The 21765-nt window shown below is 34.2% G+C and overlaps 2 protein-coding genes across 2 annotated transcripts in view; one reads left to right on the forward strand and one right to left on the reverse strand.

The window, feature by feature from the left end:
* LOC124629907 (neural cell adhesion molecule 2-like) overlaps positions 1-2694 on the forward strand; it is a 127031-nt gene extending 124337 nt beyond the window's left edge. Inside the window, exons 10-11 of the mRNA XM_047163569.1 lie at positions 99-191; positions 339-2694. Of these exons, the coding sequence (XP_047019525.1) occupies positions 99-191; positions 339-523 (278 nt within the window). The 3' untranslated portion in view covers positions 524-2694. The remainder of the gene's footprint in view (positions 1-98; positions 192-338) is intronic.
* Positions 2695-2729: 35 nt separating this feature from the next.
* LOC124629906 (hemicentin-1-like) lies at positions 2730-11684 on the reverse strand. The gene is made up of 10 exons (XM_047163568.1): positions 11489-11684; positions 11186-11310; positions 10613-10814; positions 7805-7936; positions 6306-6494; positions 5911-5971; positions 4697-4952; positions 4169-4247; positions 3798-3929; positions 2730-3339 (listed from the first exon to the last, which is right to left on the reverse strand). Exons 1-10 carry the CDS (start codon positions 11538-11540, stop codon positions 3062-3064), a joined length of 1506 nt encoding a protein of 501 aa, XP_047019524.1. The 5' UTR covers positions 11541-11684; the 3' UTR covers positions 2730-3061.
* Positions 11685-21765: the final 10081 nt, after the last annotated feature.

The following is a 21765-nucleotide window of genomic DNA, read 5'->3' on the forward strand; positions in this document are numbered from 1 at the left end:
CCCAAGATACAGGCAGGTCTAGCTTGGGACGTATTGTCAAACGCTTGAATCACTTTTTGGATTATACATGTATAATATTTTTATATTGTATGTTTCAGGATACATTTTCCAGCTGGCTGTTGCGAAAGAGGGCTACCCAGTAGACTGGGATGGCGCAGCAGAATATCGTCTGGATGTTGAAGATCCTGAGAGTAAGTAACACTGCTTCTGTCTTTTTAACGTACTCTGTTCATTATTTGAGGTAAAAGTGGATTTTTAAATGCGCACCAGCTCTTGTTAAATCTATCATAGACAAGTACATGCTTAAAACATTTATTCATTGTTAATTGTTTTTGCAGATACTCTGTTCACAGTAGGATCTCTATCGAACAGCACGGTGTACCACGTTCGCGTGCGCACACGCAACGCCGCGGGTAACTCCGAATGGCTGGAGACTGCTGACGCGAAAACGACAGACGACGCGATCAGGCTCACAGCTGCCTTCACCCTCATTATCGCAGCCATATTAGTGCATCTTTATTAAAAAAAAGCTTCTGGTTGACGTGGGGATTTTTTTTTAATTCGTGGTATATGTATAAAGAGTTTCTATGGTGATATTTTCGGCTAGGTTTTTGATAAGTTACGTTGCAGATGAGCGCCGAAAATATGTTGAAAAATGTTTGTTTCAAAGTGCGGAAAAATCAGTGTTAATGTTATGCTTTATTGGTTAATACATAGAATATTTACTTCATGTTAATATATTATAAACTTTAAACTGTTTCAATGTATGTTGTTTGGTTTTTATAAATTGAGAGAAAAGTCATCGAAAGTGAAATGTGTTCGGTGTTTTTGTTATCAGAAATTGTTTAAAAAACTGCGTTATAATTGATGCCAAATATTAAGCCAAATCTTTGAATTGATATTTAAACCTAATTTTAAGTCTCAGTCCCCATGACATTCCAAAGTAAATGTAGATAGATAATGTTTAATTTAAAACCAAAATAATTGTCTATTATTGAAGTTTAAAATAATTAAGTGTTCAATTTCTCTTACCAAATATTTAAACAGCCTGAAGTTATAATTTTAATAGGTAACATTACGTATTTAATAAATATATGTGTACATGAAGTGTAACTAATTTACATAGGATGGCCGCTCTTGCTTCTTTTATTTTGCAATGAAAAGAGCGCGTACATATATTATTATATAAACATGTATAGTATATTGCTGTGATTTGCTTATATACATGTTTGAAAGGGTGACATAATTGAGTCGTATATAAAAACATTGTTTATGCTCTAATTATCAAACACGTGATTCTTATTTATTTTTGTCAGAAAACGTCAAACGTTTCCTAATAAACACTCATTTTGACAGATTATTTTAAAAATATATTATTAATTAAAAGTTGCGATCACATCGATACACGTATAATTTGATTATTTCACGTTTTTATTATTAAAAATCTAAATGTTTGACTTACCGCGGCAAAAGCACCCATTTTGCAGCTTGTCACTTGTAAATACAATTATATAAAAATATTATATGTATAATTATTTAGCTCTGCATAAAATAATGTAGTTTTAAGTTATCGCATTCATGTTGAAGGGTTAAAGTGTACTTTTGGAGCTAAGTTTATTTTACATCTATATTTAAATTAATATAAATCTTTGCCTACTTATATAACTAGTTACACTTATATAAAGTGATGTCCACTGATTTAGAAAGTATGGGTAGGTAACCCTAAAAAGGGTTGTGTTCAAAGCCTACAATAACCCTAATACTAACGTATGGAATTGTAGTCTCTTCTATTCGTTCGTAGGTCTGATGCGTAAACGAGAGACTTCTATGCATTTCATATGACTAGTAATTGCGTAGTTCTATGAATTAGCTTCAAAAGTACATACATAGGTATGTGTAGCTGGAACTGATACATGCACTACGGTCTATGTACGAGTAGATAAATACAGTTAAGTATATTTTAAGTTATCGTCGTTGTTAGAATAAGTTTAATTTTTAAAGTCGAATAAATCGAATCCTTAACATTATAAACTATGACAATATTTATGCAGGTACTATTTTGATTCGAAATTTTATTAACGGTTCATTTTTCGAATTTTACATTCCAACTTACGAATACCTAACCTAACCTTAATCAATCGGTCAATTTTTATTGCATAAGTCACAGTTTTACCATGTTCTAGCAGGAAGACTGATTATTCTATTGTATATTTGTTTTCCTTTGTATCGCTTCTTTAGGTAAAACATAGATAGGATTACCTTAAATGATGTACTGGAGATAATCGATTTGAAAGGTCAATCTTTGAGATTGCTGTATGAAAACATTATGACATGAATGACAATCCCTATTGACATTTTCATTGCGCGTGACACGATAAGAATTTTATTGAATATTACTTGCAAAGTTAGCTTAAGAAGCTTGGTATCACTAAAGTTAAGGGATCCTTTGGGCTTCATGCCCATGCTGCATTGTCGCAAACAAGAATCGCGACATTTACATAAAATTTATAAGTAGTTGAAGAAAAATCATTGTTTTATAAAATGTTTATTGCCGTTTGTACCTAATGTACCACTCTGGTAATTTCTACTGTGTACATACATAATATTGTCGGCTAATGAGTTTCATATACACTAATTGTTATGTTAATTACACTGGTGTTTCTGCCTCTAATAAAATGGTTTATAAACATTTAATTTGTGTTTCTAATTTATGAAATGAAAAACATTTCTTATAAACAATACCTTTTATTTGCATTATAAAAGTATGAACACACTGAACATTACATATTCAAACACATTATTATGAAATACATAACAGGAAAATTGGTAGCAGTATTATAATGGTAATTTAAAAACATAATGTAGTAATTCCAAACTAATTCATATGACTTCAGATCAATAAAATTTCCTTTATCAATAAATAATATAAACAATTCTTTTTAAACGTAACATTAAACTTTAGTAACAATACAACTCATATCAAATAAAATAAAAATGACTATGATATGACGTCACTATGCTAGATCTCGTCACAAAAACGTTTGTCTAGTCTCTAAATAGTCTACTTAACCAATCTCATAGCAAACATACAAACAAAAGAAACTACAAAAATACCACCTGCAAAGAAGATGCCGTAGAAAGTAGCGTCATTCATATTCTCTTCATTACTACCTACTTCAGGTTCAGCGTCCGGGTCTTCAGTAGTGGAATCTTCCTCTTCAGAACCGGTGGAAACCAGCACTATGTCAGACCAGGGTGATTCACCAACCTCGTTGGTTACTCGCAATCGGATCCAATATGCTGTGTCTGGGTCTAATTCTTCCAAGGCTACTATGATACCTGCCAAAGTGTGCATTTATTAACTTTTTTGTGCATTCCATTTATTATGAATTTTAATTCCATTTATTATAAGAGAAATTATGAATTTAAAAAAAATATGAAAAAAGGTACAAATCTTGAAAAATATCTTGTCAAAACATGTGCCTGTCTTTAGAGCTAACAAAAAATACCAATTGAATACTGAATATCATAAAATTGCGGTTAGTTCATTGTGATTTTTTTTTAGGACTTCATCACATACTTTCATATACATAATGCTTTATCATATACTTTAGGCTCTCTAAAACAGTTTTATGTGGTTGTAACTAAGCATCATCATCATCATCCTCTAAGCCTTTTTCCCAACTATGTTGAGGTCGGCTTCCAGTCTAACTGGATGTAGCTGAGTACCAGTGCTTTACAAGAAGCGACTATAAAAGTGGTTGTAACTTAGCATGGAAGTGACAAAGGACTCTTACCTCCAATTTCGGGATCGATGGTTTCTCCTAAAAATTTCACTTCAACCTGCTTGCTTTTCTTCCACGATGCTTCCTTGGGAGGAAATATCTTCCTGCCCATGTCTGTTTGTTCTATATGCTGTATCTCTAAGGCTGAAATTATTAATACAAATTAGTATATGCTGCACAAAATTGGGGCAGTTCTTTGAAACAGCTGCTAATCCACATACGTCACTTGTAATTTTACAGTAACTCATTTTATTGAATTTAATTAGGTGTTTTGGACTCTCTTACTAATCATGACTTTGGCATTGGCTAATAAGAGAATAAGCGCGAACTCTGCCTTATTCATTGTGCTTAATTCTAAATAATTAAAAATCAGGCAAACTTACCGTTAATTGGGAACTGTACTTCTTCATACCACGTTACATTCAAATTAACTGAATTTGCTGTAGCATTAAACAAGCTTACCTGAAAATTTATAATTAATTTTATTAATTAGCAAAGAGAAACGAATAATTGAAAAAAAATACAAAATTTGACATAGCGTATTGCGCGCCTACCAAAACTAACAGAGCAAAGACACACACATGGTACTAACTAAGAATATGTAAACTTGTATCCAAACTAATATTATAAATGCGAAAGTAACTCTGTCTGTCTGTCTGTCTGTCTTTTCTTCACGCCTAAACTACTGAACCGATTTGTGTGAATTTTGGTACAGACATAGTTTGAAACTTGAGAAAGGACATAGGATAGTTTTTATTACAAAAAAAAAATAAAAATAAAATTATTCCGGACATATAGCGCCATCTATTGGTCAAATCAAAAATCTGCTGGTAGTCACTATTCCACGCGAACGAAGTTGCGGGCAAAAGCTAGTATAATATAAGTCGTTTTATAAGAGAGCGAATACTCACTTCATTAGGCTTTTTAGGTTTCTCCATTTTCATTAAAACAAAATATTTTTCCGAGTCGCCATGCTCGTTGCTAGCCACACACTTGTACCTATTATAAAACGTAGTCTTATTGGCTACCACGGTCAAAACGGCTGAACCCTCGTCTGAGATCTTCACTTGTTTCTTGTCGTATTCGTACAAAATGTCGTCTTTTAGATCCTGGAACCACCTGTATGTGGGTGCCGGGTGGCCGTTGGCAACGCATTCTATTTCGACTCTGGAATTATTAAGTAGACATGACTTTAGTCAGAGGAATCACTAATTAATAATGATATATCTATGTAGGTAATGTTGTTTTCTTCGCTAGTTTCAAAAACAACTTAACAACAGTAGGTACTATAGTTGTAAAAATATTTTATTTTATCCGGTAACTTATGAAAATATTTTTAATATACAAAATGGGATCTCCATAAAAGATGATTAGATTTGCCTAGAACGTTCACATATACTTCTTAGTGAGCATATCCTTTACTAGCTCTTCAATGCTGTTCAAAAAATATGATTTCTATGTGTTCAAATATTTATAAAAAGCAATAAAAACGTGATGGCAACGTCTGACTAAATAGACGACACATTACTAAACACGTGATCTAATTGTTGACAATACACTTTTAATGAGATTCCAAATGGGTATTGAACTACTTGACTTTTAAAGTTATTCGTAGAGAAATCAGACCCAGCCTATTAGAATTTTAGAAACAAGGTCTTTAAAGTACTGAAATTACTTTAATAATTGTTTCACTCGACCTTTTGCATGATCATGTTAATTACAATCATCGGTGGAAAGATAAGTTATGGAGATTATGAGAATGGTTTTAATATTGTTTAATATATGTAGGTACCTAATTTTAGGTTATCTATCTTTAACCCTGACTATTATACTATTGCCATGGTATGTTATATAAATAATTACAGCCTTACTTATAATCGTGAATTAAATAATAAGTAATACTTAGGGGCTGTTTAAGAAAATTCTTACTTGTAAACGTTGCTTAAGCATGTCTTAACTATCATTTAATCACTACTTAAGTCTTTAAGTAGTGATTAGTTAAAATGTTGCTTAGAAGGTGATTAGAGATTTTTATAAGTAAGGGGGTTAAACTATTATTATGTTAAAAGGTACACAGTAAGAACAGCATTAATTTAGGTATTTCTTGAGGGGCTATAATACTTACTCTTGATTGGTCTTGCCATAAACTAACTTTGTGTTATTGCCATCTTCAAATATTGGAGGATCTGGAAATAATTACATATATTAAGGTTATGTAATATTATATAAATATTAGGAGGATTATACTGAGCATTAAAAAATAATTGATTGTTTAGGTATGTACGTAATATGAAAATATTGAAAGGCAATGTTTTCCATCTACGATTTTTCTTAACTTTGCTATCTGTTTTAAATCCGTTGGCTGTTTTAGCTTGAAAAAATACCTAATCAATGAGCAAGCGAGTCAGTCGTTACAGAAATCTGCAGTATTGTAAAACTTGTTTTCCAAAAAAAATACTTAATTATAACTTAACTGTGAAGTACCTACCTATAATTCTTGCCGTATTAAATGCTACTTACGATTAACATTCAGAGTGATATTAAACGTCTCCATATGGCTACAGTCTTCGCTTTGCGGGCTATCTTGGATGCTCAGACAGCCGTACACGCCACTGTCTTCTGGCTCCAGCGACGTGATGGTCAGAAGACCTTCGAAGCCTTGCATGTTATACTTCGTCATCACCTTGTATTTGTCAGTGTCATATTCATCTGTCAAATTGCATGAAAGAGTACTATAGAAGCCGTTTTTTCTATCATCTTCTTCTATCAGAAATATTTAATATTTTTCGTTGTTACACGTGTAAAAAGAAATAGTAGACTGCATATTTGATAGAATTAAGAATAATCACTAGGTTTCAGGTTACGGTAGTAGTAAGAAAAGCCACCTGGGTTTGAATACTATTAGCACATAATATACACTCGACATTGAATTTAAATTTTAACAAATTCTTGTAAGTGAACAAAAAAGGGCATTTGAGAATCTTTTAAAAAATCTCTTTGTTCTATGCAAACATCGCAGCAGTTTTAAGTAACAAAAATATTCTTTCATTTGTTCGTGATGTAGCATGAAACTTAGGGCATTGTTTAAACCCTAACAGCGATAACATTTTTACTGCATATATTTGCACAAACTTTTAACATGCATCAACACGGTTCCTCAATAAAATTCTTCATTGTTTACTTTTTCATCAGCGAACCATACAACTTTTTGCTTTTCAAGTAATCTTCATTTATTTTTACTAATTCAAGTAGGTTCTTACTGGCATCAAAAACATTTTTTTGAGTTTTTTTTTTAAGTACTCAGGTAAACAAACTTTACACAAGGTTATGAGAGAACAGCTCTCGAAGAACCGAGAAGCTTGGCCCAAAAATACTTAAACATTGTAACCTTTAAAAAACATAATTTACAAAGTTATCTTTTTTTAAGATTACTTTGATTATAATTAGCGTTTTGATAAATACTTTTGAAAAATGTATTTTATTTTAACATTTATTCTGTTTGATCTTCAAGTCCTTTGATGTTAAAGCCTGCATACAATACAGTCATTTTAAAAAAAATTAAAACTGTCTTCGTTATTTCGTTAAAGCTCAATCCTTCTCCTTGTGAGAGGAGGCCTGTGTCCAGCAGTGGGACGATAAAAAGGCTGTAACAGTAACAGTCTTCGTTATATTAAAAGCCGAATCAGTAACCTCTATGTTATTGTATTTTTTGTGAAGGTCTATTTTGCACTCGTTATTCGAGAAGAGGTTCACTTTTCTTACTGTACTGTAAGGACGTGCCCACATTTATCGACGCGGAATCGGACAAAAAATCCTTTAAGTCTTTGTAATAAGGGTTTTACTAATACCATTCGTATAGGGTCGGGTCGGACGACGCGTTACGGCGCCGGTTGATGGCGAAATGAGCCGTTTGTATAGCTGATCGATTGACTTCGAGTAGTGTGGTGATACGCACTCGGCTTAAGCCAATTCCGCGTCGATAAATGTGGAGAGACCCTAAATATGTAACAACACAGTACCACTAATAGTAACTCCTTTCCAGACCCATGAGATCCTGGGTTCAGGATCTCCCTTAGCTTGACAAGACAGTGTGATGGAGCGGCCTATGTCTGCTACCACCTCAGCAGGGGATTCACCAAAGTCCGAAGGTTCTGTGGACAAAATATGAGATTACTGATATAATAAAGAGGAACCATTTTTTGCTTGTTCTTACCCTAGAAGCCCCGAAACTATACTGGACCCATTTAAAAAATCTTTCATTGCTATATGCTGGGCTATCCCCGAGTTACACAAAGCTACATTTTATCCGAGTATAGGCTGTAGTTTCTAAGAGTCGCGGTTGAAGTGGCAGGAAAACAACTAATTGTTGGTATTGTTTCGAATCTTTTGTTGAAGCCCTTAGAAAAATTTAAAATTCTGCGAATGGCATTTTAACAGCGACCGCCAGTGGTCACCTTGCGGAAACCACGCAGACAATTTTCATGCGTATTAAACGAGGCTTCAAAAAACATGCAGACATCCGAATTAAGACCCTCCCCCTTTTTTGGGAAATCGATTCTTGGGATCTTACAAGCAGTCTCCAGATTATTGGCACTTTTTTATTGATTTGGGTTTGCGTATGATAGTGCGATAGAATAATGGCGTCCACGGCCGATTTCGGCCACGGCGGCTGTTTTCACTTAAGGAGATCAGCCAGCTGCGCAGGACATATTATAGTGCACGAGCATTTGCGCAGACACAGGTGCACTCCCTATTCCTTCACTCTCATAACCCGATGGGACAGCAATCCGACACGCCCGGAAAGAGATCAGGCGCAGGACCGACATTTACGTGCTCTCCGATGCACGGGTGAATCAATCACCAACTTCCAGACTACGGGCTGCTTTGTGAAAGTTTAAGAAAACCCACAAAGCGATTTCGGCCCGACTCGGGAATCGAACCCGAGACCTCGAGCACAGCAGCCGCGCTTGCGACCACTAGACCAACGAGGCAGTCAATTTATAGTGCGATGCGATATCGCGTGTATGATAGTGATTTGATGCTTTTTACTGACTTATGTAAAGTTTATCTAAAGAGTTTATCTACCTAAATATTTACCTACTTAAATATTTCTGTTTTGTAACTTGCACATTCATGCAAAGGGGCTTAGACCTTACCATACGTACCTAAACATACTACATAATCTGTTGAATAAGTTATAAATTATTTTGCCAGATATTCCACGTGGATGATACGAGTGTCATCAACAGGTACCTACATCAGGTAATTCTTTAAATTAAACTTATAAGTATTTTGTTTATTTTATACTTCAATTTAAAGAAGTGTTCTTATGACATCGTTTTTAATGTACCTGTCGATAATTTAGTTTTTTCTTTACATCATCGACTTTATTTACATACATACTTTAGCGTGTGTTCTATTAGTGTTGGCAACCACTTCAAAATACTAGTATTTACAGGTGATATACATAGCAAATTAGTAAGTTAGTAAGCCATAATTATTTAATTAGAATGTTGGCTACATTATTAATACTACATGCTAGGTTAGAACTCCATGACGGCAATGCAATAGTGAATAGAAATCCTTTATTTATCATTGCTTCATAAAATAAGTTCGCTATAAGCACACTCAAACCTCAGAATGTATTGTGAAAATTAATTATTACACAATCCAATGGAACGTTAGGGATTGTCACTTGTGGCACATAATTTGATTACTGTTATAAACATCTTATCTGCCTAGTTAAAAAATATATATATACCTAACACATTCAGGACATATTTCTGTCACTTCTGTCTCCATTCAGGAAACAATTACGAATGGATTCAAATCACATCTTTTAACACTATAGACTAGACTATAGTGACTATAATATAGATTTCAATTTTCTATTTCTATTGTGTAGCTTTATTCTTTTATAATTTTTATTGTTAATACAGAATATAATGTCAAAATATATATGACTAATCATTTTTACTTCACACCTTTTGAGTGCAATAAGAAAAAAATGCTCAGACGTGCAAATAGCAGTGTGAATTTCAACGTGCTAATTAGAAATGAATAGGTCAGGAAATGAATTGCACATTTATTCTAAAGCCAAGTAATATACTAAAAAGAGTAATAAATAAGGTGAATTTTCTCTTTATTAAACATCATATATATGGTTTATTTGATGATTAGTTAGAATGAATTCACGGTCTCGAACACAAAAAGAGCTGTGGTTTGACGGGCGAATAGCAATCAAATTTTTTTAAATAAAATTGGAATAAATCAAGTTGACGACAAAACATAAAAGTGTGAATTGACGAATAAATCAATAAAGGAAAGGAAGTAGGTATGCTAAAACCTAATCTTTATTCACGCTTCGTATCTTCTGTTATGGTCGGGTCCCGCTCTTTTAAAATCCAATAAAACAATAAACCCCTATATTAAACAAAATGTTTTGAGTATGACGTAATAGTTTTAAAAATTAGTAGAATGAGGATACTAGATACGGGCCAATTTACTCAAATAAACTGTGCCACAAAACCAGCCTTGTAACACAGATCCCAGTATCAATTTCATGCTCATCAGTCTTTTTTATTGTACTTTCAGACTTTATAGAAAACTACACCGGTCGCTAGCGACTAAGTACGCGGAGGTTTTTGTGAATAGAAATAATTACAAAAACTTAACAAATATGTACATTCCTCGAGCATCACCCAATCGAATGGGAAAAACCGCTGGAAAATCGGTGTAGTACTTTTTGAATTAATCGCGAACAGGCAGACAAGCACGGCAGGAGACATAATAATATTTCCAGAATCATAGAAGATAATGAATCTCACCAATGACACATAGAGACACATTCTTGACTAGATCTCCAGACTTGCACTGGTAAACCCCCGTGTCCTGTACCGCAGCCCTCGTGATGGTCAGCACTAAAGCTGGAACTCGTCCCCTCATGGACTGCACGAAATGCTCCTGGGAGAATATCCGACCTCCTGGCATTCGTTTCACTGTGTGGCCGTTCGGGTCTATCCATTCCACCTGCAGGTGATAAAGAGAATTTAAACATGACACATTTATTAACGTAGTATTATTGGTTCTGTGACAGAAGTTTCATTTTACACACAGTGTTGCGTAGGTACTAAAACCTGGGTAGAGTTGTTACCTACATAATAAGCGTTTATATAACCTATACAATATGAAATACCCGTAAAATTATGGGACGGTCTTAAAGTATCAAAATTGTTTATCGCATTCCATAATGTACATAAGGTTATGGATCCCGATGGGCACAGAAAGCTAGTGTTTTAAAGAGAGGAGGGCATTTTGTATATTCAAAGAATTCAAAGATAAAGAAAACGTTTAAAATTCAAACCATTTTTCAAAATTCGTAAGCTCCTTTTTAAACTTACCCTCTGATTCCGATTGGACGCCTTGCAACTGATGGTTTTATGGCTTCCAACTTTCAAATAGTCGTCATCCCCATACGTGACGGGTTCCACCATCAAACTGTTTTCCACAGTTTTCAGACCGTACACTAAAAAAGTAATTGAAGTACGTAATAGTGTAAAAAAGACATAATTAAAAGGGACAAAAAATTTATTAGATCACAATTTGAAGACTTTGATCAACCACTTATCGACTTGATTGACACAAAAAAATAATTTCGATTATTATTCCTAATCATGCATTACGTAACCCAAGTTATATCATACCTGCCCTGTAGAACATGTACACAAAAACGATCACATAGAATACCCACTTCATTTCGAATAATTTCCTAATTCAAATTCAAATAACGAACTTCAAATGACACATTGATTTTTTAAATTATTATTTTAACTATGGAACATCACTGGTTACTCTTTTTTGTTTTTTCGTGGTGGCGATCTCACGGCCTGAATGAAAGTGCGGTGCTCATGTTGGGAGCATACGCATTAATTAGGTAATAGGAACAATTAATTTATTTTAATTACCATCATTGTGTACAATGTCATCAGTGAGGAAGTCACACTTGCCGATGAAAATTAAAAAGGTCACAATACTATGTCAAATATTTTGTAGCTATTTGTCCAGCTATTTATAGGTAAGGCCTAATTGTGAAGACTACGTGTTTTTGATCTTTTGAAAGTAATAAATACAGCTTTAATATTAATCATGCGAATAAGCCAGACTTCACCCGTAGGTCTCTTATTTTTATTTAAAAAGTAAAGGGTTCAAATATTTTGAGCAAGAGTAGAGTAGAATAGAGAGCAGAATCTTGAATCCTTGACTTTATGTAGGAACAATGTACATGCAAATAACGCGATAGCAAATCTATACTTATAATAAATCTGTAGAGAGGTCAATTCTGTACATTGAATATATTTCCAAAATACTATCAGGGGGTGATTAGTGATCGATACTGATGCCAAAAATGCAATCAGTAAATTTTTTGTCTGTCTGTCTGTCTGTATGTTCGTTATAGAAACAAAAACTACTTGACGGATTTTAACGAAACTTGGTACAATTATTCTTCATACTCCTGGGCAGGTTATAGGATACTTTCCATCACGCTAAGATCAATAGGAGCAGAGCAGTGAAGGGAAATGTTGGGAAAACGGGAGAAGTTTCTCTATTTTTTAAGCTTCCGTCGCATGTGTAGCCAATTAGCCATAATGGTTAAAGCTACATAGAAACCATATATGACGGAAATGTTCTCCTTTAAATTATGTAAAAAATATCTCACGACAGCATATGTCTATATTTTATGTTTGACTCACAATAACACATGTAAGTCTCGATAGCTTAGCAGTTCGGAGCTTTCTGATTATATTTGTCTTCTCTTGCGTTCATAACACTCTCACTCATGCCTAATTTAAAAATGTTAACATTAGACAAAGAATCATGTAAATTGGTAAAGAAATACCAAAGTTATACATGAAATACCATAACAAGCCATCGCGCGTGAATACTGAATCATGCTATAAGGATTATTTTTGTGTAACATCGTCGCGCTCGACGCGGCGACTGTGCGATTTTCATACATTCGGCTGTTGATGCGAATAGACGTTCAGAGTGTTATTAAGAATATTGATTTGATGACTTTAAGTCTTTAAGTATTATTTTGAATTTTTATTTGTCGTTATTTTTTTTAAATATGTAATAGTGTATTAGTATGTATTAGTTATTTTGGTATTGTTTAAATATTCGTTCAAATTATAAATTATTAATAGTTTACATTTTATTTCTTTCTAGGTGAAGTAGTGGTAGGTATGCATAGATTTAGATAATTTGATGGGCTGGTGTTTATTATTTCTTCCTCTCTTTCTACAAAGTCCGAATCTAACGCGGACGAAGTCGCTGGCAGAAGCTAGTAAGTAATATAAGGTTAGTACCAATATTTTTTTCAAAATCTTAATTTTCTTTTCAATACATACTTATCATTTTATTAATGAGTCCTTGTAAGAGATACGCATATTGAAATTGAAAATAATATAATTAATTTCATATCACAGACAGGACGGAAGCAATTTTATCAATTGAAAGTCAATTCATATAAATACTTATAAGCAATACAGCGATAAGGGCCAATATCATTGTATTAATTATTAATTAACTTCTTCATCAAGAAATGTATATTGTACGTATATCATTTTATTATAAACAAAGGCGTAATTTTTATTATTATGTATATTATAATAATTATTATGCACGAGTACTTTAACTTTAGTTCACTGAGCTGTATATCGCTGGCGATTAATGCAAGTTAAGTACTTACTTACATAATAATAACTATAGTAGAACATCAGCTAGCTACATGTTTACATTTACCCCCTTACTTATAAAATCACTAATCACCTTCTAAGCAACATTTTAACTAATCACTACTTAAAGTCTTAAGTAGTGATTAAATGTTAGTTAAGACATGCTTAATCAACGTTTATAAGTAAGAATTTTCTTAAACAGCCCTTAAGTATTACTTATATTTAATTCACGTTTATAAGTAAGGCTGTTATTCTTTAACCGAAATATTACTATCCACAACATTGACAAGCAATTTCTTAGGCAGCTTTTCCACCGGAAGAGTGCTATGGATGCGTTTAACGTCCATAAATCATTTTCATTTGTCCCGGTGAACAGGGATTCTTCTAAGCTATGTCTCTTATCTGGAAGGATGGTGCTATGGATGTGTGCTATGGAGATCTTCGTAGTACATTTTACTCGTACCTCTACATAACTTAGCATCAATGTAAATTAAGTCTCACTTCCGAAGGAATATGTTTGAAAATGTTTATCTTTTCTAGAAATAGAAAAAACTTCTGTTAATAGCTTGAGCTTGCTAAATAAGATGAAAGTGGCTCTCTGACGACAATTTTATTGTGTACTATCTAAGTACCAATTAGCTTCGATACAGCAATGGTACATTGGACTAGAACAATCTATGTACCCGCGCAGGTTAATGACTCCATGTCATCATAAATATGACACACTTTTGCAATGCGTGCATAATACTTCACTTCGGTAATACATGCAATTTAAACCTTGTCCATACAATTCTCAATCCTTCTCCGTGTGAGAGGAGGCCTGTGCCCAGCAGTGGGAAGATAAAAAGGCTGCAACAGTAACAGTAACAGTCCATAGATTAGTTAACAAAAAACACATTACTCAAAAAATATTTAAAGACGAATAACATTAATTTTGAACTCAGACGATTTAACCCTGAGCCAGTTAAAAGGATAAAAAATATATCACTATCTTCCTCAATTTTATTGCAATCAATAAAAAACATGACTCAATGTTGTCATCATCCGACGCGCGTATTATCAAAAATTAAACATTCGAATTGATCTTCGACATTCCCTAAATAACAATGGCGTACGTCAGCAATGAAATCTTCCGAAAGATATGATGCTGACTGAATATAAACTAAAGCGTATGACGTCACTAAACGTCAGAAGTTCTTGTGAATACAAAAAAAAACTAAAACGTTGTCGCTTTCATCGTTGGGTTAGGTTAAGAAGACACGTTTTAAAAAGAAGTTTCTATTACTCATCACTGAAGAGGTGAATTGTGATTCATTGTATCCCATTATTGCCCAGTTATTTTTGAGTCGTTATAAGTTCGTTTAGAAAGTCAAATATTACTATAGTTACCGGCACGGATATTGAGCTCTCGGCGGAGGAGTGGGGATCGCTTTGCGCACTGTACACATAAGGCAATAAACCAATAAATCTCTTCTGCGCAGGTGAAGATCAGGGCTCAATATCCGTGCCGATAACTCTACCTCAAGTGAAAATGATTGTTTTTTTTTATAATACATATATTAACATGTCTTCCAGGGACGATTGGACGATGACTGGATGGAGCGATGACACATCATTTGGAAGTTAATGTAATTAAGAATTAATTAATAGGTTTTTAAATTGTATGATGTATTGTTTCATTGAGTACAAAACTATGCAAAATCATTTACGGCAGTTCAAAACTTTAAACAATTTCACAATTGGGACCATCAAAAAGTTTAGAATAAAATTCTTTTTTACTATATAAAGTCAATGTTATACAATATGGGTATTGTGTCTAAATAGTATCAGTGCCCGCTCTGAAACTGAAGTAACTCATGAATAATTTTTATTTTATTTATATTCTTGACCTTTGGTACGCTTATGTCACATTCATGGATATTGGGCATGACGATATCATGCCATCGCGAAATACGCGACAATTTATACGATCCTGCAATATTTTGCGTATGTACGAATCATGTAGCATTTTAGCACCTAGTAACAAAAAAGGTAGAAATCAAAAGATTTTCGTGACCTGTATTACAACTTCGGAGCAAAAAACTGTATATGTATTCTATGAACAAAGCGTGCTTCAATGGTCACTTTTTGCCAATCAATTTTAGTAAAATATTTTTAATACAAATTAACTTGCTACAAAAATATATTGCGCCACCATAATTACAACTACCTATGTCTTACCTGAGCCAAATGTGATGCGTAAGCATTATGGGGCATGACTAGCATGATAGCGTTTTTTTTCTAATTTTCGTTGACCATGTAGCATTACTCATAGTTCGGTACACTAGTGATTAGATATATTCTGTATGAAGTTCCAGGATTTGGAATTATACCAACACGTGTTGATAAGGTCTCGTCTCGTATCAGTCAATGTGTTGTGCGTACAACGTAGTTTGAATATTTTGCACATTTGTATTTTATTACATTGAAGACTTGATTTATCTCTGGATGATACAAATTGCTCATGACCCATTTTTAATATTTGCTTGAGACTGCTAAGTTGATAATTTGAATGGAAATTATTCATCATTTTTTTTTTTCGTGTCCCTGTTCAATGTTAAGCCGTCTCAAAAATAAATCTTCTTTGTTTTTAAGTAATAAACAAATTCTATTTTTAAAACATAAAATACAATCGTATGTTGATTGGCACGTGAGCTATTGTGCCGTCAGTAACAAATTGAATTTGGGTTGCTAAACAACGGTGTTCAGCAATTCCCGTATTTAAACACAGTTGACGTCACTCACTCAAAAAGTAGGTATCTGTTACTGTATAATAATTATGCTAGCACATGTAGTACTGTAAATAATGAATCGAGAATTCAACCTACTGATTTCACTCTTATTTCTTACGATATTATAGAAAATATGCTTGACATACTTATTAGAGTATGTAGAGTAGGTAGATAGCATTTAGAACCAAAGTGCCTACGCACCTATCTCCCTGCCAATCAGCTTAGCATTAAGCATACTTAATATTAGTAAGCATGCCTAAAGCGACCCTTCCGTGAGACGCGTCAGCCGCTATAGAGAGCCGCGGAAACAAGTGCTTGTTGCGGCTACGACAGGCGCGACAGGCGCCTGTTTCCGAATTGTACCTTTATTATTTTCGATTTGTTTTATAATTAGTTGTAGGCACTTTATAATTATATATCTAATAAAATACCTACCTTAGTACAAAAGTTACAATCCGTAACCAAAACGAATCATTTCCAGTTTATGTGAGCTTGAATTTATACGTAGAATCAGGGTGTAACGAACAACGTAATAGTCCATGATTACCCGTGAACATTATGACCTTGAACTTTAGCCCTTTGACTCTGAAACGAACATTCCACTTCGTATCGGAAGTGTGCGGCGGTCAGATAATGTAGCAATGTCGAATTAGGGTAACCATGACCGGCAGTAACTGGCAAACCGTAGGAAGTTTATTATCGTCTACCTACATTAGTTCACACAAAAATATATTTTTGCCTCACCGCAAAAAGGACAGGATGAAGCTAGGTACAAAAATAGTTGGAGTCAGTTCATTCTAGAAATGACTTAGTGAACCGTATTTTCTAAGAACGAAATTGTAGACTTTAAATGCACCTTAAATTAAAATAGTGACTTGGTAAAATTATAGATTGACAAGCCCAATAACTTTTAATCAAACAACCTTGATTAGCGTGATTCTTTATCAATTAATTCATAGTTTCAGTAGTTCCAGAGATTACAAAATGGAAATTTCCGATAGATTATTATACAAATTATTTATTACATGATTGCTTCAGTGATGACATGCTGATTTAACATATACCTATTTGTTTTCGTAACTAGATAAAAAAATATATATCGGGAAAGTTTAGCGATATTGATGGTAACCCTGCAAAATAATACAATTAACCATATTAACAAACATTGTGATAAAAACTCCGCATCGCTAAACTATTTGCCACAAAACGTAATTACTTACTTAGTCTGACCACTAATTAAAAAAGTGACATCATAGTGTGTGAAATAAACAATTTATATTAAATATATAGAATTCATAAAATTAATGTAGAAAAGGCTTATAAAGATAATTCTAATGCCATAAAAATAAAACAGTTGACCTACTTTTGCCTTCTCTATCAGTTTGGATATCCTGTGCGCGGATTAACAAATGACAAGTCGCAATGTTCCCTACTAATAAAACTTACCACACAGATTTTTTGCCATGATATAATTCTATATTTATATTATAGGAACACTTGTGTATAAAAATTACCACAAAGTATATTTTATAGCTTTTAATTAATAGTATGGCAAACTACGATGTGTCTCTGATCGATAACAATTAATTTTGATCCCGTAGTTTTACTAGGAAACTTTAATTATTTTTTGTGTAATCTAATAAAGCAATTGGAGCGAAATAAGAGATATAAGTCACCCAATTTTTTGAAGATTTATTACAAATTTTCAATTCTGCTGTAAAGGTACAAAGTAGGTAAATGGTAACAATTTGATTTTTATGATAATCTCTTAATAACAGTTAGAAAGTCTTAAATCGTAATATTACTTAATAGTAACCTTGCGAAGACTTTTGGGATATCTATCATAAACCGGTATTTATATTCATAAATCCAGCAGACATTGAGTCATCGCTACTAAAAAGCTATTCTGACCTACATTTTATGCAATCGTTATCTTTCACATTAAATTCGATGACAGTATTTGGAGATCGATTCAACATATCGTATCGATACATTTTGGTAACGATTCCATGGTTTAATACTCGTTACTTATGTTTCAGTATAATGCATCACATAAATCATCGAGAACGTCAATAGGCGTGTTATCCATAACAATTGTGCAAGTATTTTTCCAGTCGCCATGGTGATGTTATTATAATCTAAAATGGCGTAATCCTGCGAAAAACCCGCATTCCAATGAAGTAATAAATCATCTCCCAGTGTTAACATAAACAGAACCTACAGTGACCATTATTTCGACACCGTTCAGCTACAGTTGCATTTGCATATCAATTAATTGCCCTAGGAAATAATTGAAGGCAATTATACAATTATAGCGAACCATAATGGATTGTGTGCTTTGCCATCATTACTCTGTCAACTTTAATTTATTGTATAGATCCACTGAATTGAATATAATTCTTAACATATTGCGTAGTTCACGTACAGAGCAGAAGTAGGTACGTATACCTACTGATAGGTATATTATAGGAACTGCTAACGTTAATACACATCCCAAAGGAATTCATAAGAGTAATAAATTCTAATAACATTGCATACCTATTCATAATCATTTTACATTACATGCTCACAAGTACATAGGTAGGTATGCAATGTGCATCATGAAATTTTTTATGTGTTACCATCCATCCTCCGAGCCTTTTCCCAATCATGTTGGGGTCGGCTTCCAGTCTAACCGGATTCAGCTGAGTACCAGTGCTTTACAAGAAGCGACTGCCTATCTGACCTCCTCAACCCAGTTACCCGGGCAACCCGATACCCCTTGGTTAGACTGGTGTCAGACTTACTGGCTTCTGACTACCCGTAACGACTGCCAAGGATGTTCAATGACAGCCGGGACCTACAGTTTAACGTGCCATCCGAAACACAGCCAGTGGTGTCTAAGATATACTTAGAAAGTACATACAAACTTAGAAAAGTTGCATTGGTACTTGCCTGACCTGGGATCGAACCCGCGCCCTCATACTTGAGAGGTTGGTCCTTTACCCACTAGGCCACCACGACTTTTTTATGTGTTACATTGATGCAAATTAAGCTAAGTTTGAAAAACAGTTTCATCACTTACTTATCAAGTTCTCGAATGTTTGCATAGATATAGGTAATTCTTATTTTCCCGTTTTTTTATGTATTTTTTCTAAACAATGCAATTTAACAATACGTGAGCTGACACTAACCTACGTTTCGTAATAATGCACCTGTGGTTTTGTTGGTAATTTTGCATAATGAGTTAGCTATAAAAGTAAAACCACAATAATGGTTTATTACATTCAATAAACATAGGTAGATACTAGATAGGTACGTTGCAACTTATCAGAAATGCCCTATGTACCGGACGTTTGATAGTAATTTTTTTCTTAGAGATAGTGCAATTTGTTGACTTATTTAAGGTAGATACCGCATTCATATAGGTACGTAATATGCACTCTAGAAGTCATCATTATAGTGATAACAATGGGTACATTACGCAAAAAAATAATTATACGAATATTAACTCATGCTATCTTACATTATGTTATGTAGTATCAATAAACTTAATTGTCATTATTTCAATTAATGCAATCGTTTTAGTATTCCGTGGTTGAATTTATAAAACGGAGTAAGCATCATTGAATTGGTTAATTTTTCTTTGTACTATATTTGTTTAAACTTATTATGATCTCATCAATTTAATTAATGTTTCTATCCTACCGCAGTAATTATCATATTAAGTTCCTGATTTCAGAGTTCTATCGAATTTGTAGTCCGTAGAAACACAAAACTTTCAGCTTTGACTCTGATTTACCAACTTAACCACGATGATTTATTTTTATTATTAGAAAAAAATTACATCGATTAATTTGTTTTTTGAAGAAATACATTTTAGCACGTTCAATAACATCCAATTACTCAAAATGATAATCAAAATTATTTGAATAGATTTTCTTCAATTGATGTAATGGTACAGAGTTATGTATTTAAAAATACACAAAATCAAAGTTACAATCTTCAAATATTGTTAAGTCAACTTATCAAAATTTTATCTTAAGTGCGTCTTTAGTAATTATTACATTATTAAGATAGGCTTTTCAGAGTTTTCAAAAAATCATAAAGAACAAAAAATAGTACCAATTACCGTCTTGAGCGTTTCTATCTCTCGTATTCTGTGATCATTTTAACTGTTAAGTAGCACAATTTCTTTGCACATTTAATCGAAAGATCGAAAGGTGTTAATGGAACACTATGTCCATTTCATAACAACATACAAGGTACATATGTAGCTATCTGTAGATGGTTTCACCTACTTTCGATGTAAAATCTAAAAACTATGAGAACGACACCTTTGCTTCTTTCCCAGCACACTTCTTATTGAAGACTAGCTGTTGCCCGCAACTTCGTCTGCGTGGGCAACATAGAATAGTCAAAATACTACTTATCCCGTAGGTGCATTCTTTCACGTGACAGTATAATTAGGATTAGCACTTAGCAGTCGCATAGATTCATTGATCAAGGTTGTGTTGTGGATGTGACCATTTATCTAAACAAAAGAAGTAAAGTTTGTGACGTTGTGGAAATCTCTGGATCTAGTCAGCCAATTTGGAAAATTATTACGTATGGTGCGTAAGTAATTTTCACAGGAAACAGCTATCTCTATGTCAAGATGCTTTGAGTCTGACAAAGCTGTCATTTGTACATTTTCTGCAGCTGCTGCGACCAATCAGAAGCCAGAGTCTGTCAGTCTTACCATGGATATCGTCTTGTGTAGTTGACTGGATTGAAGATAGGTAGATAGGTAGTCGCTCCAAGCAAAATATTGGTACTCAAACAGGTTCGGTGACTGGAAGCCAAACACCAACATAGTTGGGGAATAGCTGGATGGATGATAAAATGAGTCATCATCATCAGCAGGCGCATAGGGTAGGATAGTTTCACTACTGGGGAGAAACACTTGTATGACTTGTATGAATTGGGGATTTTCTGTGCACTTACTCACTATGGTAAGGCTGACCCCACATTAGGCGTGCGCGATCCTCGGGCGTGTGAGTAGCGCGGGCGTCGCGAGCGCGCTGCTTGAAAGTCGCGTTTTGCTGCCCTGCGGCATGTGTGAAGAGTGCAAGCGACACGCCCGCGGCGAGCACGCGGCGCTCAAGTTGCGTTCTTACCCCTTCGCCCGCTATCCCCGCCGCCCGCTAAACGCCTTAGCAGTTAAACGTCAAGTCGAGCGCGCTGCAAATGGCGCAGGGCAGCAAAACGCGACGCTCACGCAGCGTGCTCGCGACGCACGCGCTACTCACACTCCCGAGGATCGCGCACGCCTAATGTGGGGGAGGTCTAAACCGGGAGGGACTCCACTGAAATGTTTGCATTAGTTCACGAATAGGCAAAATGTACGTATCTGTGAGAGTCCACTTCATGTGTTCGTACTTGAAACCTGCAGTTTTGCCAAGATTTTCAAAATGTACGCTCGCAATTTGTCATTTCTTGGTGGAGCCAGCAAAT

This window comes from Helicoverpa zea, chromosome 4, assembly GCF_022581195.2.
Source record: "Helicoverpa zea isolate HzStark_Cry1AcR chromosome 4, ilHelZeax1.1, whole genome shotgun sequence".
NCBI classification, from domain to species: domain Eukaryota; kingdom Metazoa; phylum Arthropoda; class Insecta; order Lepidoptera; family Noctuidae; genus Helicoverpa; species Helicoverpa zea.